At 45.9% G+C, this 18895-nt stretch overlaps 1 protein-coding gene across 1 annotated transcript in view; it reads right to left on the bottom strand.

Annotated features, from left to right (window-relative positions):
• Positions 1-18895, bottom strand: part of CAMKMT (calmodulin-lysine N-methyltransferase) — a 984732-nt gene that overhangs the window by 891723 nt on the left and 74114 nt on the right. Inside the window, exon 2 of the mRNA XM_063918373.1 lies at positions 17552-17727. Within this exon, the coding sequence (XP_063774443.1) occupies positions 17552-17727 (176 nt within the window). The remainder of the gene's footprint in view (positions 1-17551; positions 17728-18895) is intronic.

Raw genomic sequence — 18895 nt, 5'->3', positions numbered from 1 at the left:
AGAGGGAGGAGCCAGCCCACACTATCAAATTCTTAAAATGCCCATGGCTCCTAGTGGACCTGTCTATATCCCATGGTACTAAATGGAACCCCAGTATCCTCTAGGACGTAAGAGAAAAAACATTCGACAGGCTTTATTGGGGATTTATGCATCAGATACTGTCCAGATAGATATTCTTTGCTCGGTTTCTGACCTGTATGTAGGCCCTTCAACTTGTGTTTTTAGCGATGGGCTCCTTTCTTCTAATTTTCCAATCTCTAATGGTGCTAGCAGGCATGGCCCCACTCTCCGTTAATTTTTGCCGTACACACAATCCGCTTGTTGCCTAAATTCCCTGGTATTTCCGTCTGTAACACCTCCCATAAACTGTGTCTCTTCGCAGATGATGTACTGTTATTTGTAACCAACCCAGAGACCTCGATGACTTCTCTCCATTCTGTCTTGAATAGTTACAGTATAGTGCTGCTTCGTATTATAAATTAAATAGCCACACAAAACTTGAAGATTTCACTATTAATAAGCCCCTTCTGACTCTCTAGTCTTTGAAGAAATGTTTTCCCTTCCTTTCACCTGGAAGGATTCTTCCTTCGATTATCTACAAATTTACATCCCTTCTAATATTCAAAATGTCCACAATGTTAATTACGTCCCTTTACTGACTCGGATAACGTCTTTAGCCTCTACTTGGATAAACCACAAAGTATTTTCGTTTGGCTGTCTGACGACATTTAAGAAGAGGTGTTATTTTGTTCAATTCCTTATGTAATCCCTGGTAAGTTATTGCACTTGATGCAAAGGTTGATGCTGTCCGATGTGTGGAAATGAAAGTCTTATAGAATGGCTTATGGATGTATGATACGTTTTAAAATGCAGGATGGATCTCACCCTCCCTGATCTGAATAGGTATCATGAGGCGATGTGGATGGTGTAATTGTGAGCATTACTGCCTCACAGCACTGAGTTCATGGGTTCGATTTCCACCATAGCCCTAACTGTGTGGAGTTTGTATATTTTCCCCGTACATGCGTGGATTTGCTCCGGGTACTCTGGATTCCTACCATACTCCAAAAAAAAAGGATTTTGGTACTCACCGTTAAATCCTTTTCTCCTAGTCCGTAGAGGATGCTGGGGACTCCAAAAGGACCATGGGGTATAGACGGGATCCACAGGAGCTTGGGCACACTAAAAAGACTTAAGACTGGGTGTGAACTGGCTCCTCCCTCTATGCCCCTCCTCCAGACCTCAGTTATAGGAACTGTGCCCAGGAGAGACGGACACTACAAGGAAAGATTTTTGTCTTAACTAAGGGCTACCAAATTACCAGCCCACACCATAAACATACCGTACCACCGGAATAACACCAAACCAGATAACAGTATGCATAAAACTCCAGCAACCAGCTGTAACAAACCAATACACAAGTCGTGTATAACTAACTTAACCAGTAAGAAAATATACATAATGCAAGTAAGAGTCCGCACTGGGACGGGCGCCCAGCATCCTCTACGGACTAGGAGAAAAGGATTTAACGGTGAGTACCAAAATCCTATTTTCTCTTACGTCCTAGAGGATGCTGGGGACTCCAAAAGGACCATGGGGATTATACCAAAGCTCCAGAACGGGCGGGAGAGTGCGGACGACTCTGCAGCACCGACTGAGCAAACGCCAGGTCCTCATCGGCCAGGGTATCGAACTTATAGAATTTAGCAAAAGTGTTCCAACCCGACCAAGTAGCCGCTCGGCAAAGCTGTAGTGCCGAAACACCTCGGGCAGCCGCCCAAGATGAGCCTACCTTTCTGGTAGAATGGGCTTTAACCGCCTTCGGCACCGGTAACCCCACCGAAGAATGAGCCTGTTGGATCGTACTACAAATCCAGCGTGCAATAGTCTGTTTTGATGCGGGATGACCAACCTTGTTGGCCGCATACAAAACAAACAACGCTTCAGTTTTCCTAGTAACAGCCGTCCTAGAAACGTAAACTTAACGCTCTTACAACATCCAGAGATTTTGGAATCGCCACTTCTTCCGAAGCTACCGGAACCACAATAGGTTGGTTAATGTGAAATGACGAAACCACCTTTGGTAGAAATTGTTGACGAGTCCTCAATTCTGCCCTATCCGCATGAAAAATCAAGTACGGACTCTTATGAGATAAAGCTGCCAATTCCGATACTCGCCTGGCAGATGCCAGCGCTAAAAGCATAACCACTTTCCAAGTGAGAAATTTTAATTCAACCTTCCGCAAAGGTTCAAACCAGGAAGACATGAGGAACCGCAAGACGACATCAAGGTCCCATGGCGCTACAGGCGGTACAAACGGTGGAGCGATATGCATTACACCCTTCACAAAAGTCTGAACCTCTGGGAGGGTAGCTAACTCTTTTTGAAAGAAAATAGACAAAGCCGAAATTTGCACTTTGATGAAACCCAATTTCAGGCCTGCATCTACACCCGCCTGTAAAAAGTGGAGAAAACGACCCAAGTGAAAATCCTCCGCAGGAGCCTTTTTAACCTCACACCAGGAAACGTATTTCCTCCAGATACGGTGATAGTGTTTCGCCGTAACCTCTTTCCTAGCCTTAATGAGAGTTGGAATGACCTCCCTGGGAATACCCTTACGAGCTAAGATCTGGCGCTCAACCTCCATGCCGTCAAACGCAGCCGCGGTAAGTCCGGAAACACGCATGGACCCTGTAATAACAGATCCTCCCTTAGAGGAAGCGGCCAAGGATCTTCCACCAGCAAGTCCTGAAGATCCGGGTACCAGGACCTTCTTGGCCAGTCTGGAACGACGAGAATCGCCTGAACCCTTGCTCGACGAATGATCCCCAGCACCTTTGGAATGAGAGGAAGAGGAGGGAACACATACACCGACTGGAAGACCCACGGAGACACCAGGGCGTCAACCGCCGTGGCTTGTGGGTCCCTTGTCCTGGAACAATACCTCGGGAGCTTCTTGTTGAGCCGAGACGCCATCATGTCTATCAACGGAATTCCCCAGCGTCCTGTCACTTCTGCAAAAACCGCTTGGTGCAGAGCCCACTCTCCCGGATGAAGGTCGTGTCTGCTGAGGAAATCCGCTTCCCAGTTGTCCACCCCCAGTAGGAAGACTGCTGACAGTGTGCTGACGTGTTGTTCCGCCCAGCGAAGTATCTTTGTGGCCTCCGCCATTGCCGCTCTGCTCCTTGTTCCGCCTTGCCGGTTTATATGGGCCACCGCTGTGATGTTGTCTGACTGTACCAGGACCGGTCGACCCTGAAAAAGACTTCTTGCTTGGAGCAGGCCGTTGTAAATGGCTCTTAACTCTAGAACATTTATGTGGAGACAGGCTTCCTGGGGCGACCATTTTCCCTGGAAATTTCTTCCTTGGGTGACTGCGCCCCAGCCCCGGAGACTTGCATCTGTTGTCAGAAGTACCCACTCCTGGATACCGAATCGACGTCCCCCCAGGAGGTGATTCACTTGTAGCCACCACAGGAGAGAAATTCTGGCTCTGGGAGATAAACTTATCTTCCGGTGAATGTGTAGATGAGACCCGGACCATTTGCTCAGCAAGTCCCACTGAAACACGCGGGCGTGAAATCTGCCGTATTGAATGGCTTCGTACGCCGCAATCATCTTCCCCAGTACCCGAGTACAATGATGTATCAACACACTCGACGGCTTCAGAAGTTCTCTGACCATCGTCTGCAATTCCAGAGCCTTTTCTTCTGGAAGGAATACCTTCTGTAACTCCGTGTCCAGAATCATGCCCAGAAACATAAGCCGAGTGGTCGGAATCAACTGGGATTTCGGCAAATTGAGGACCCATCCGTGTTGTCGCAGGACCGATAGAGACAACTCCACACTTTTCAGTAATCGTTCCTTGGACCTCGCCTTTATCAGGAGATCGTCCAAGTACGGGATAATTGAAACCCCTTGTTTGCGAAGAAGCACCATCATTTCCGCCATGACCTTGGTGAAAATCCTCGGAGCCGTGGAAAGCCCAAACGGCAACGTCTGAAATTGGTAATGAGAATCCTGTATCGCAAACCTGAGGAAAGCCTGATGCGGAGGATAAATCGGGACATGTAAGTAGGCATCCTTTATGTCGACTGACGCCATAAAAACCCCCCCTTCTAGGCTGGAGATCACAGCTCGAAGGAATTCCATCTTGAACTTGAAAACTTTCAAGTATGGATTGAGGGAATTTAAATTTAGAATTGGTCTGACCGAACCGTCCGGTTTCGGCACAACAAAGAGGCTCGAGTAGAACCCCTCCCCCCGCTGAGACGAGGGAACGGGAATAATGACCCTCTGTAGACACAGTTTTTGAATCGCTGCTAGCACCACCTCCCTGTCTGGAAGACCTACTGGTAATGCCGAAATGAAGAACCGGTGAGGGGGCATCTCCTGAAACTCCAGTTTGTATCCCTGAGACACGATCTCTAGTACCCAGGGATCCAGGCCCGATTGAATCCAGACCTGACTGAAACTTCGTAGACGGCCCCCCACCGGTTCGGACTCCCCCAGGGAAGCCCCAGCGTCATGCGGTGGACTTGGTAGCAGCAAGGGAGGACTTTTGGTCCTGGGCGCCTGAACCTGCAGAAGGTTTCCTTCCCCTTCCTCTACCTTTTGAAGCGAGGAAGGACGAGCCTTTTCCACGCCTGTACTTATTGTGACGAAAGGACTGCATCTGCTGATGTGGTGCCTTTTTCTGTTGTGTGGGAACATAAGGAAGAAAAGAGGACTTACCCGCAATTGCGGTCGAGACCAGGTCAGCCAAGCCGTCCCCAAACAAGACAGTACCTTTGAAGGGTAGCGCTTCCATAGCCCTCTTGGAGTCGGTATCAGCGTTCCATTGATGGATCCACAGGGCCCTCCTGGCTGATATCGACATGGCATTGGTTCTTGAACCCAAGAGACAGACGTCCCTCGCCGCATCCTTTATGTAATCTGCAGCGTCCTTAATATAACCAAGAGTTAGAAGGACATTATCTTTATCCAGAGTATCCATATCATTAGCTAAATTCTCAGCCCATTTAGCAATAGCACTACTCACCCATACCGACGCCACAGCGGGTCTGAGCAATGCACCTGAATTAGCGAAGATAGACTTCAGAGACGTCTCCAGCTTGCGATCCGCCGGATCTTTGAGAGCTGCCGTGTCAGGAGACGGAAGCGCCACTTTCTTAGACAAACGAGATAAAGCTTTGTCAACAGTTGGAGATGCCTCTCATTTTTCTCTATCATCAGAGGGGAAAGGATACGCCATGTAAATCCTCTTGGGAATCTGCCACCTCTTATCCGGCGACTCCTAAGCCTTTTCACAAAGAGTATTCATTTCATGAGAGGGGGGAAATTTCACCTCAGGTTATTTTCCCTTGAACAAGCAAATCCTAGTTTCCTGTACCGCAGGTTCATCAGAAATGTGTAAAACATCTTTTATAGCCACAATCATGTACTGAATACTCTTAACTAAACGTGGATGTAACGCTGCCTCAGTGAAATCGACGTCGGAATCAGAGTCCGTGTCGGTATCAGTATCTACCACCTGAGTAAATGGCCGCTTTTGCACCCCAGACGGGGTCTGAACCTGAGACAAAGCCTCTTCCATGGACTTTTTCCACACCTGGGTCTGTGCCTCAGACTTATCTAATCTCTTTGATAAGGAAGCTACATTTGAGTTTATCGTACTGAGCAATGCTAGCAAATCAGGTGTCGGCTGCGTCGAGAGTCCCAACTCTAGCCCCGCATCCGCTCCCCCAATAACCTCCTCCGGTGAATAAGCTTCAGCCTCAGACATGCCGACACGTAGTACCGACACACCACAACACACAGAACGTCCCTGCTAGGTGACAGGCCTACAATAAAGCCCAGATAGAGGACACAGAGGGAGTATGCCAGCTCACACCTCAGCGCCCATACATCGCAAAAAACGATATATGTACCCAGCGCTGCCTTATCTCACTATTAAGCACCACACTGCGGCCCCCCTCTGAAAAAGCCCCCCCCCCCCCGTTACTTGGAGAAGCGTGGAGGTCCCCGCGGCGTCTCTATCCCTCAGCCGCGTGTTGCAGGGAAAATGGCGCCGGTAAGCTGCGGGCCCGCCAAATTCAAAACTGTTTAAAAATGCCGGCGGGGGTCTGTACACGGTGCCCCCCCCCCCCCCCCCCCGCGCCCTGCACCCAGTGAAATACCGTTGGTGATGTGTGTGGGAGCATGGAGCAGAGCGTTACCGCAGTGCTGTACCTTCCGTCACTGAAGTCTTCTGCCGTCCTGAAGTCTTCTGATCTTCTCATACTCACCCGACTTCTGTCTTCTGGCTTCTGTGAGGGGGTGACGGCGTAGCTCCGGGAACAAGCAGCTAGGCGCACCAAGTGATCGAACCCTCTGGAGCTAATGGTGTCCAGTAGCCGAGAAGCAGAGCCTTGAAACTCACAGAAGTAGGTCCTGCTTCTCTCCCCTCACTCCCACGCTGCAGGGAGTCTGTAGCCAGCAGGTCTCCCTGAAAATAAAAAACCTAACAAAAAGTATTTTCTAGAGAAACTCAGTAGAGCTCCCCTAGTGTGCATCCAGTCACTACTGGGCACAAAGTCTAACTGAAGTCTGGAGGAGGGGCATAGAGGGAGGAGCCAGTTCACACCCAGTCTTAAGTCTTTTTAGTGTGCCCAAGCTCCTGTGGATCCCGTCTATACCCCATGGTCCTTTTGGAGTCCCCAGCATCCTCTAGGACGTAAGAGAAATATACTGGTAGGTAAATTGCCTTCCAACAAATATGATCAGTAGGTTGCATGTATATAGGCAGACTAGATGGGCCAAGCAGTACTTATCTGCCGTCAAATTCTATATTTCTATTAGGCAACCTTCCTCTATCAACTAAGTGACTGGTCCACCCCAATATAAACCTTTGGTGGACCTGGAACATGCCCTCCTCCATGGTTTTGCAATCAGTTTAACCCAAAACTTCAGTTATTCCCTACAGCTGTTTCAGATACTCTAAAGTTTTGGCATATTAGGCTTCCAACTCGTTTTGATTTTACCCTCTCTACCAGGACTTTAGATAGATCTGTACATCACCTACTGGATGCACCTGGGTGTTGAGATTTCTTTTCCCCATTATCTATTCTCCCTTTTATTGACCTTTGTGCTTGGGACCTTATTCAAATTCAATCGAAATGCTGCACAAATGCAAATTGCCAATTAACTGCCATCTGCGTGTGCGCAGCATGCGATCACATCCAAGGAGGATCTAATTACATTTTGATTGACAGTGGCGAGGGGAGGTGCGACATTATGGCATTGCGGAGGCGTGGTGGCGAAAACGAGGGCGGGCCCAGGCTGTTTTTGGGGCGGACATGTGCTGGGTAGCCTTGCCCTGTGCTGGCCAGCCCCTAGCATGCGAGTGCAAGCAGTTGCAGTTTTGCTTTTTTAGCAAAACTGCAACTGAAGCTGAATAAGGTCCTAAATTTTATTTAGGTCCCCCAGCTTGGTTTTATTATGTTCAGTTTTGAAAATTGGGTTGACCGAATGAATACTAGCCTCACTACTATTTGGATGCCCCAGAATCAAGTTTTGAATTGACTGTCTAATATCTCCTGTGGTGCCAAATCATATTGGTACTGCTTATTGTCACCTCCAGACTTGACAGATAAGTCTTCGGTTCAGCTAAAATGGGAAACTGACCTACAATGTACCTTTACCCTTAGTGGGAATTTACCCATCTTTCCTCCTTTTCACTTTTGAAGTGCGCTAATCACACTGAAATGCACGTTAAAACATTAAAATAAGATTTTACTTACCGATAAATCTATTTCTCGGAGTCCGTAGTGGATGCTGGGGTTCCTGAAAGGACCATGGGGAATAGCGGCTCCGCAGGAGACGGGGCACAAAAAGTAAAGCTTTTCCAGATCAGGTGGTGTGCACTGGCTCCTCCCCCCATGACCCTCCTCCAGACTCCAGTTAGGTACTGTGCCCGGACGAGCGTACACAATAAGGGAGGATTTTGAATCCCGGGTAAGACTCATACCAGCCACACCAATCACACCGTACAACTTGTGATCTAAACCCAGTTAACAGTATGATAACAGCGGAGCCTCTGAAAGATGGCTTCCTTCAACAATAACCCGAATTAGTTAACAATAACTATGTACAATTATTGCAGATAATCCGCACTTGGGATGGGCGCCCAGCATCCACTACGGACTCCGAGAAATAGATTTATCGGTAAGTAAAATCTTATTTTCTCTATCGTCCTAGTGGATGCTGGGGTTCCTGAAAGGACCATGGGGATTATACCAAAGCTCCCAAACGGGCGGGAGAGTGCGGATGACTCTGCAGCACCGAATGAGAGAACTCCAGGTCCTCCTTAGCCAGAGTATCAAATTTGTAAAATTTTACAAACGTGTTCTCCCCTGACCACGTAGCTGCTCGGCAAAGTTGTAATGCCGAGACCCCTCGGGCAGCCGCCCAAGATGAGCCCACCTTCCTTGTGGAGTGGGCCTTTACAGATTTAGGCTGTGGCAGGCCTGCCACAGAATGTGCAAGTTGGATTGTGCTACAGATCCAACGAGCAATCGTCTGCTTAGACGCAGGAGCACCCATCTTGTTGGGTGCATACAATATAAACAACGAGTCAGATTTTCTGACTCCAGCTGTCCTTGCAATATATATTTTTAATGCTCTGACAACGTCCAGTAACTTGGAGTCCTCCAAGTCACTTGTAGCCGCAGGCACTACAATAGGCTGGTTCAGATGAAATGCTGACACCACCTTAGGGAGAAAATGCGGACGAGTCCGCAGTTCTGCCCTGTCCGAATGGAAAATCAGATATGGGCTTTTGTAAGATAAAGCTGCCAGTTCTGACACTCTCCTGGCCGAAGCCAGGGCTAGAAGCATGGTCACTTTCCATGTGAGATATTTCAAATCCACCTTTTTTAGTGGTTCAAACCAATGAGATTTTAGAAAGTCCAAAACCACATTGAGATCCCACGGTGCCACTGGAGGCACCACAGGAGGCTGTATATGCAGCACTCCCTTAACAAAGGTCTGGACTTCAGGGACTGAAGCCAATTCTTTTTGAAAGAAAATCGACAGGGCCGAAATTTGAACCTTAATAGATCCCAATTTGAGACCCATAGACAATCCTGATTGCAGGAAATGTAGGAATCGACCCAGTTGAAATTCCTCCGTCGGAACACTCCGATCTTCGCACCACGCAACATATTTTCGCCAAATTCGGTGATAATGTTGCACGGTTACTTCCTTCCTTGCTTTAATCAAAGTAGGAATGACTTCTTCCGGCATGCCTTTTTCCTTTAGGATCCGGCGTTCAACCGCCATGCCGTCAAACGCAGCCGCGGTAAGTCTTGAAACAGACAGGGACCCTGCTGAAGCAAGTCCCTCCTTAGAGGTAGAGGCCACGGATCTTCCGTGATCATCTCTTGAAGTTCCGGGTACCAAGTCCTTCTTGGCCAATCCGGAACCACTAGTATCGTTCTCACGCCTCTTTGCCGTATAATTCTCAAAACTTTTGGTATGAGAGGCAGAGGAGGAAACACATATACCGACTGGTACACCCAAGGCGTTACCAGCGCGTCCACAGCTATTGCCTGCGGATCTCTTGACCTGGCGCAATACCTGTCCAGTTTTTTGTTGAGGCGAGACGCCATCATGTCCACCATTGGTCTTTCCCAACGGGTTACCAGCATGTGGAAGACTTCTGGATGAAGTCCCCACTCTCCCGGGTGAAGATCGTGTCTGCTGAGGAAGTCTGCTTCCCAGTTGTCCACTCCCGGGATGAACACTGCTGACAGTGCTATCACATGATTCTCCGCCCAGCGAAGAATCCTTGCAGCTTCTGCCATTGCACTCCTGCTTCTTGTGCCGCCCTGTCTGTTCACATGGGCGACTGCCGTGATGTTGTCCGACTGGATCAACACCGGTTTTCCTTGAAGCAGAGGTTCTGCCTGGCTTAGAGCATTGTATATTGCTCTTAGTTCCAGAATGTTTATGTGAAGAGACGTTTCCAGGCTCGTCCATACTCCCTGGAAGTTTCTTCCTTGTGTGACTGCTCCCCAGCCTCTCAGGCTGGCGTCCGTGGTCACCAGGATCCAATCCTGTATGCCGAATCTGCGGCCCTCCAATAGATGAGGACTCTGCAACCACCACAGAAGAGACACCCTTGTCCTTGGAGACAGGGTTATCCGTAGGTGCATCTGAAGATGCGACCCTGACCATTTGTCCAACAGATCCCTTTGGAAAATTCTTGCGTGGAATCTGCCGAATGGAATTGCTTCGTAAGAAGCCACCATTTTTCCCAGGACTCTTGTGCATTGATGTACAGACACCTTTCCTGGTTTTAGGAGGTTCCTGACAAGCTCGGATAACTCCTTGGCTTTTTCCTCCGGGAGAAAAACCTTTTTCTGAACCGTGTCCAGAATCATCCCTAGGAACAGCAGACGAGTTGTCGGCATTAACTGGGATTTTGGAATATTCAGAATCCACCCGTGCTGTTTTAGCACTTCTTGAGACAGTGCTAATCCCATCTCTAGCTGTTCTCTGGACCTTGCCCTTATTAGGAGATCGTCCAAGTATGGGATAATTAATACGCCTTTTCTTCGAAGAAGAATCATCATCTCGGCCATTACCTTTGTAAAGACCCGAGGTGCCGTGGACAATCCGAACGGCAGCGTCTGAAACTGATAGCGACAGTTTTGTACAACGAACCTGAGGTACCCCTGGTGTGAGGGGTAAATTGGAACGTGGAGATACGCATCCTTGATGTCCAAGGATACCATAAAGTCCCCCTCTTCCAGGTTCGCTATCACTGCTCTGAGTGACTCCATCTTGAACTTGAACTTCTTTATGTACAGGTTCAAGGACTTCAGATTTAGAATAGGCCTTACCGAGCCATCCGGCTTCGGTACCACAAAAAGAGTGGAATAATACCCCTTCCCTTGTTGTAGAAGAGGTACCTTGACTATCACCTGCTGAGAGTACAGCTTGTGAATGGCTTCCAAAACCGTCTCCCTTTCGGAGGGGGACGTTGGTAAAGCAGACTTCAGGAAACGGCGAGGTGGATCTGTCTCTAATTCCAACCTGTACCCCTGAGATATTATCTGCAGGATCCAGGGATCTACTTGCGAGTGAGCCCACTGCGCGCTGTAATTTTTGAGACGACCCCCCACCGTCCCCGAGTCCGCTTGAGAAGCCCCAGCGTCATGCTGAGGCTTTTGTAGAAGCCGGGGAGGGCTTCTGTTCCTGGGAAGGAGCTGCCTGTTGCTGTCTCTTCCCTCGACCTCTGCCTCGTGGCAGATATGAATAGCCCTTTGCTCTCTTATTTTTAAAGGAACGAAAGGGCTGCGGTTGAAAGGTCGGTGCCTTTTTCTGTTGGGGAGTGACTTGAGGTAGAAAGGTGGATTTCCCGGCTGTAGCCGTGGCCACCAAATCTGATAGACCGACTCCAAATAACTCCTCCCCTTTATACTGCAAAACTTCCATATGCCGTTTTGAATCCGCATCGCCTGTCCACTGTCGCGTCCATAAAGTTCTTCTGGCCGAAATGGACATAGCACTTACCCGTGATGCCAGTGTGCAGATATCCCTCTGTGCATCACGCATATAAAGAAATGCATCCTTTATTTGCTCTAACGACAGTAAAATATTGTCCCTGTCCAGGGTATCAATATTTTCAATCAGGGACTCTGACCAAACTACCCCAGCACTGCACATCCAGGCAGTCGCTATAGCTGGTCGTAGTATAACACCTGCATGTGTGTATATACTTTTTTGGATATTTTCCATCCTCCTATCTGATGGATCTTTAAGTGCGGCCGTCTCAGGAGAGGGTAACGCCACTTGTTTAGATAAGCGTGTTAGCGCCTTGTCCACCCTAGGAGGTGTTTCCCAGCGCTCCCTAACCTCTGGCGGGAAAGGGTATAATGCCAATAATTTCTTTGAAATTATCAGCTTTTTATCAGGGGCAACCCACGCTTCATTACACACGTCATTTAATTCTTCTGATTCAGGAAAAACTATAGGTAGTTTTTTCACACCCCACATAATACCCTGTTTAGTGGTACCTGTAGTATCAGCTAAATGTAACGCCTCCTTCATTGCCAAAATCATATAACGTGTGGCCCTACTGGAAAATACGGTTGATTCGTCACCGTCACCACTGGAGTCATCGCCTGTGTCTGGGTCTGTGTCGACCGACTGAGGCAAAGGGCGTTTCACAGCCCCTGACGGTGTTTGAGTCGCCTGGACAGGCACTAATTGATTGTCCGGCCGTCTCATGTCGTCAAACGACTGCTTTAGCGTGTTGACACTATCCCGTAGTTCCATAAATAAAGGCATCCATTCCGGTGTCGACTCCCTAGGGGGTGACATCCTCATATTTGGCAATTGCTCCGCCTCCACGCCAATATCGTCCTCATACATGTCGACACACACGTACCGACACACAGCAGACACACAGGGAATGCTCCTAACGAAGACAGGACCCACTAGCCCTTTGGGGAGACAGAGGGAGAGTTTGCCAGCACACACCAAAAGCGCTATATATATATATCAGGGATAGCCTTATAATAAGTGCTCCCTTATAGCTGCTTTGTTATATCAAAATATCGCCATAAATTTGCCCCCCCTCTCTGTTTTACCCTGTTTCTGTAGTGCAGTGCAGGGGAGAGACTTGGGAGCCGTCCTGACCAGCGGAGCTGTGAGAGGAAATGGCGCCGTGTGCTGAGGAGATAGGCCCCGCCCCTTTTCTGGCGGGCTCGTCTCCCGCTATTTAGAGAAATCAGGCAGGGGTTAAATATCTCCATATAGCCTCTGGGGGCTATATGTGAGGTATTTTTAGCCTTTATATAGGTTACATTTGCCTCCCAGGGCGCCCCCCCCCAGCGCCCTGCACCCTCAGTGACCGCGTGTGAAGTGTGCTGAGAGGAAAATGGCGCACAGCTGCAGTGCTGTGCGCTATCTTTAGAAGACTGCAGGAGTCTTCAGCCGCCGATTCTGGACCTCTTCTGACTTCAGCATCTGCAAGGGGGCCGGCGGCGCGGCTCCGGTGACCATCCAGGCTGTACCTGTGATCGTCCCTCTGGAGCTTGATGTCCAGTAGCCAAGAAGCCAATCCATCCTGCACGCAGGTGAGTTGACTCCTTCTCCCCTCAGTCCCTCGCTGCAGTGATCCTGTTGCCAGCAGGAATCACTGTAAAATAAAAAACCTAGCTAAACTTTTTCTAAGCAGCTCTTTAGGAGAGCCACCTAGATTGCACCCTTCTCGGCCGGGCACAAAAATCTAACTGGAGTCTGGAGGAGGGTCATGGGGGGAGGAGCCAGTGCACACCACCTGATCTGGAAAAGCTTTACTTTTTGTGCCCTGTCTCCTGCGGAGCCGCTATTCCCCATGGTCCTTTCAGGAACCCCAGCATCCACTAGGACGATAGAGAAATTATACTTGACTCCCTCTAAATTTCATAAGATGTGGCCTACGACTGCTCTGTTTTGATGGAGGTGTATGCCTTTATACAGGACATATTAGGCATCACTTTAACCCCAGACCCCTACTTAGCTCTTCTGCATTGGTTTCCCACCAGGGTTCTCAAATCCGCCGTTATGCTATCTGCTAGGGCTCAGCGCTGGAAATCTCCTTCTCTACCCCCATTTACTAAAGTGGTTTTCAAAATTCAATTACACTTTGAAATTGAGACTAAAGAGGTACCATACTCTACGCCACTTTCCACCCCAATTATGAAGTAGTTTCAATGGCATCTATATGTCACAGAAGGTTAGGGTACACCCATTGCTAACCATTTCGCGTAGCCCCTCTGCTCCTTTTAATCTAAATAAGTCTTCAATGGTGGAACAGGATGTCTAATTTATTGACATTATAGGTGTTTCATTTATTTGTTTAATGTCAATAGATGACCTGTCTCTGCTATATATCTTTTGTTTTTTTCATCCCCTTTGTTGTCCCCCATAATATATTTGCACATATTCAATAAAAAAAATGTCAGTGAGGCAAGTGCAAGTGATTAACAGGGAAGACAGATTAACTCCTTCAGTAAGAAGAAAATATCAGACTGTCATAGCAGCACCACTGGTGACACAGAGATACTGCAGGCCAAATACAAAATAGCACAAAGTAACACTATTAAAAATCCCACTTTCTGTGCCAATTATAGGCCAATCTCTTTCCTTAACGTTGATGTTAAGATTTATGCCAAGGTCTTATCCAATAGACTCAATCTGTTGTCTATCACTGTTGAAAATGCATTGTTTCCTGGTCTTTTATATGCAGAGTACTTGGTTCAGTGGGCTTTGATGGAAAAAGTTTCTTTATGATACTCTGGCTTTACATCACTCCATTATGGGCAATGGTATCGGCCAATGGTGTGACTTCTACCCAGTTTAAGATTAATAATTATACACGACAAAGTCGTTCTTTATCTACCCTGATTTTTGCACTCCTTATTGAACCTCTTGGCCTCCTTTGGTCTCCTGCATTGGACAGAATCCGAACATGCATGGCATTACAGTTAGGGAGTCCATTTCTTGACTAGAGTCCATTTCTTGACTAGAGTCCGATTTCGTTTCAGAAGATTTTCCTTGGATCTTTTTGCCTAGACACTTTAGGCCCTCCTGGATCCACCCTCTACCCCCCCACCCCCCCTTCTTTCCTCTCCTTCTTTGCAGACTGCCAAGCCGCCATTCACTACTACCATCCCCTTTCTCAAATTTCAAATTAGATTCAAGGTCTTCAAAGTTGTATTATCTTGTGATTTTAAATTTCTATGACTACCACCATGTTGGTTTATTTTCTTGTGAATTTTGGAATCTTGATGAAGAACTGTATAAACAGTTTTAATACCATTCTGAAAAACTGTGTCTCTGTAAATTAAACCGACAAAGACAACACCAAAGGTTTGGAAGAGACCTACTAGACCTTGACTCTTTCAATGCCATTTTTTATTGCATGAGAACCCCAATTTTTCCTTGGCCAGATTTCTTTATTGCTATGACTTACACCTTCTCTTGCTGGAGCTTCCCTAGAGGCAAGAACAGGTATCATAATCTTTTCCTCAGTGTCCTGTTATTGCATCTATTTTTAAAAGTGCTTGACAGCTGACACAGGGTAAGATTTGCATTCTGATTTGTAGACAAGTCTATCTGTGGGGTTCTGGAATTGTCCGCTAGTAATGGGAACGCTTCCTGATGGGATTTCAATTCTCCTGAATATACACTCTTCTTGCTTAGGATAATCTCCATCACAAATTACAGATACTGAGGTATGTTTTCCTCTGCTTATTAAAGAACTATTCTTGCTTATTTTATCATGATCCAAGTCTTGTGCCAGCCTGCTGGTGGAGTAAGGACATCACTGTCTTATTGTGTGAACACACTTTATGGCTCGTGTAAAAAAAAAATCCGTCCTTAGAATGCTTGCATTCCATGCTAAATTGCTTTAATTTCTACAGAGTTTAAATGAATATTATTTTCACCATGCTCTAAATATTCTTGTGCTAATCCTTGTCATAGGTGTGCTACCAAGCCTTATTTGTTCGCATCTTGATTTCTGATGAACATTGCCACCATCTCAGATTCTTCCATACATTTCTTGGCTGTCAGTTTGACTCTACTTGTATCTTGGTACTGAAACTGGTCCTTACTGCAAGCCTATTATTACTCCCAAAGTTTTTTTGTTGTTTTGCTTTTGTTTTGTTTTTTAATAGAGGAGGCCAGGCTGTGCTTATTGTGTTCCTAACAGCATTACAATATGTTTACATAAGTGATAGGGCACTTGGGATATACATATTTTAGAAAAATGAGTGCAGTAAGCCATCTCCTGCAGAGTGTGTCCTAACTTTCAAGAAGTTAAATAAAGTGAGGGACTCTGTGTTCCCGATAGATGACAAGTTTATTTCCTGAATTGTCTGAATATATCTGCACATCTACCAAATGTTTACCAAACCTTGTAAAGTAGACAGATTAATCAGAGTATAGCTGTTATTTTAATAGAAAGTATTTTATAAATAATATATAGGGCAGGATTTAATGAAGTCAGAGGTCAACGACCGTGCAGGATGCTGGCCGAACTCGTACATTTTTTTTTTTTTTTTTTTTTAAAGGTGCAAATCATTTACAAGGCATGATTTAGCCTTGTAAATGATTATATAAGTTCTATCTAAGTTCGTCCGGTATTCCGCATGGCCGCTGAACTTGGACATCATTGCATCCCGCCCTTAGTATGTGATTGGCTGCTGTGGGCAACACCTCAACTATTTATTTTTAATAAATCTCCTCCATAGTCAATGCATATAAAGACACCTATGTTGCAGTCTACTGTACATGCAGCAGACACAGAACATATATTGTTATATACATGCACATATGAGGTGCTCAATGGAAAAAAGAGGAACATACCACAAAATTTTTTATTTTTTTTTATTTTTTTAAATACAATGAAATATAATAGCAGGGATTTGTATGTTGTGGCTGGGGAGAAACGGGCATATGCCACTATGTTAGAAGTTAGTGATTAGACGCAAGATGGCAGAAGTCACTTTATGGAAGCAAACATTCAAAATCCATGTAGATGTGGCATGTGCCTCTTTCCCACTGAGCCCCTCAGATTTAAACATTGCTTGCTATTCACCTGGATCATCTAAAATTAAAAAACAATAAAAATAAAAAAAAGATTTAGGGGAGGGAATTCAATTAGCCATAAAAAAAATTGCTGTAATTTTACTGCGATTTTAAATTTACAAACTCTGAGCTCAGCAGGTGATAAAATAGGTATTTTCCCCAAGTTTAAGTTAAAAATGTAATTTGGTTCTGAACCCTTACGACAACCCCTTGAACTTAAGACTTTTTTTAAAATTATTTTTAATTGGCCAATAAGGAGATGTAATTTTGGGGGTGAAAAAGGGCAAAATTGTGGAAATTAGAGTACTGGGTATGGGACACGTATATTGTGGTGCTTTATGAGTGGGACAAGTGTTTTTAGACTGGCAAGTGGGTGTAATCGGTCTGTTTCCAATTTTTTTTCAAAAAAATCCCCTAAAATGACCCAAATCTATACTTATACCCATTTTTTGTACCCCAAGTTTCATTTTAGCACTTCTTTTGCGGAAATTTTTTTAGTTTTCGATCGTTTTGTACATTTCTTTAAAAAATGCATATAAGCCACTTAACGCAATTTAAGTACCAGGAATACATTTATTATAACCAATAATAAACTTTTATAATGCTATCCGATGTCAGTTTAGCTTTTTTGGGGGATACGGACAGATTTACCCATTTTTCACTTTTGACACCAATTTTCACGATAAGCCGAATCGCGGGAGCGTGCATAGCCGCGAAAAAGGCAAAAATGGTAATCGTGGCAGATTGACGCAATTTCACCGCTAATTGAATTCCCCTTAATGTATTTAAAATAGCATTTGTAGGTAGAAGAATCTAAATTATCACACTGTAGCGAATTGTACAGTAAGTATTTAAAATCCTTACAGCAATAGCAGCATCCTCATGCAAATATATATTCATTCACAAGAATAAGTAAAACAGTACCTTAAACAAACACTGTACTCGGGAAAGAATATACTAGTGTACTGAAGCCACGTGTGCTGCTTCTCTTCCATTTCCTCCTTTGTTAATTCGATAATTGAGAAAAGTTGAAATGAATTAAACCTTCTGACTGACACTTTGTGCAGATTGTCCCCATCCAAGCATTTCTTCCTCAGAGCCTAAATTAGCAGAAAAAGAAAAACCTATCAACTGTAGAAAAAGCAACAGGCTGTAATACTTCATGCTATCATTCGCATGAATGCAAAACTGCCTTAATACATTTATCAATGGTGCTGAGTTATGTGATTATAAGCAAAGTTATCCTGTTCCAGTAAAAGCTTTTTCTAACAATTAATGTGTGAAATTAACAAAATCCCCCCCCCAGTAATAATACTTAGGTGGTGTCCGACGGAGAGGATCCAACAATGCAGTATTCAATTTGCGGGCAATTTTTTTAAAGTCGGATTGACTTTGTCGAAAACGGGACTAATCTGTCGGATTTGGCAGGAAATCAGACAAAACACGTGGATCCGCGGCTAATCCGCAGATCCACGTATTTTCAGACAAGTTGGAAAAACGGCAGTACCATTGAATAGGTTGAATCATGATTCGACCTTAAAAAAAGTCGGAAACTGCCGTCTTTCAGACTAGACGTCAGTTCCGACCTCAATTGAATAGACCCCTAAATGTGCTTTAATTCCATCAGTGCTAAAATTTCGAAAAGGATAGTGTGGCAGGGACAGCATAATTCCACGAGGTTAATGTGCAATGGCAGGATTTTGCAGGATTGGAGCAGCAGCAATAGGTCTGATGGAATCAAGTCCGGGTTTTAACAGAGTCTGTTGTAAGCCACAGCTGGGCTAATCACTACAACTTGTCTGCTACCTTTAAAAATGTGTTTGTTCAGTAGGAGGTCATTGATGCCAGCAAGTGACCAGGCGATAGATTGGGGGTCTGGGGTTACGTTAGGAACCTTTTGGAACCTGTACTGTTTGTTTTTACCAGAACTTGGAATGTTGTACTGCTATTCAAAAGCCTGCCTGTAAAACCTGACCTGCAAAACCTGCATGAATTGTGGTACCTGCCTGAGGTAGAAAAAAAAATAAGAATTTACTTACCGATAATTCTATTTCTCGGAGTCCGTAGTGGATGCTGGGGTTCCTGAAAGGACCATGGGGAATAGCGGCTCCGCAGGAGACAGGGCACAAAAAGTAAAGCTTTCCGATCAGGTGGTGTGCACTGGCTCCTCCCCCTATGACCCTCCTCCAAGCCTCAGTTAGGTACTGTGCCCGGACGAGCGTACACAATAAGGGAGGAATTTTGAATCCCGGGTAAGACTCATACCAG

Source organism: Pseudophryne corroboree, chromosome 4, assembly GCF_028390025.1.
Source record: "Pseudophryne corroboree isolate aPseCor3 chromosome 4, aPseCor3.hap2, whole genome shotgun sequence".
Taxonomy (NCBI): domain Eukaryota; kingdom Metazoa; phylum Chordata; class Amphibia; order Anura; family Myobatrachidae; genus Pseudophryne; species Pseudophryne corroboree.
Note: the sequence above shows the minus strand (reverse complement) of the source record. Positions and strands in the feature narration are given on the sequence as shown.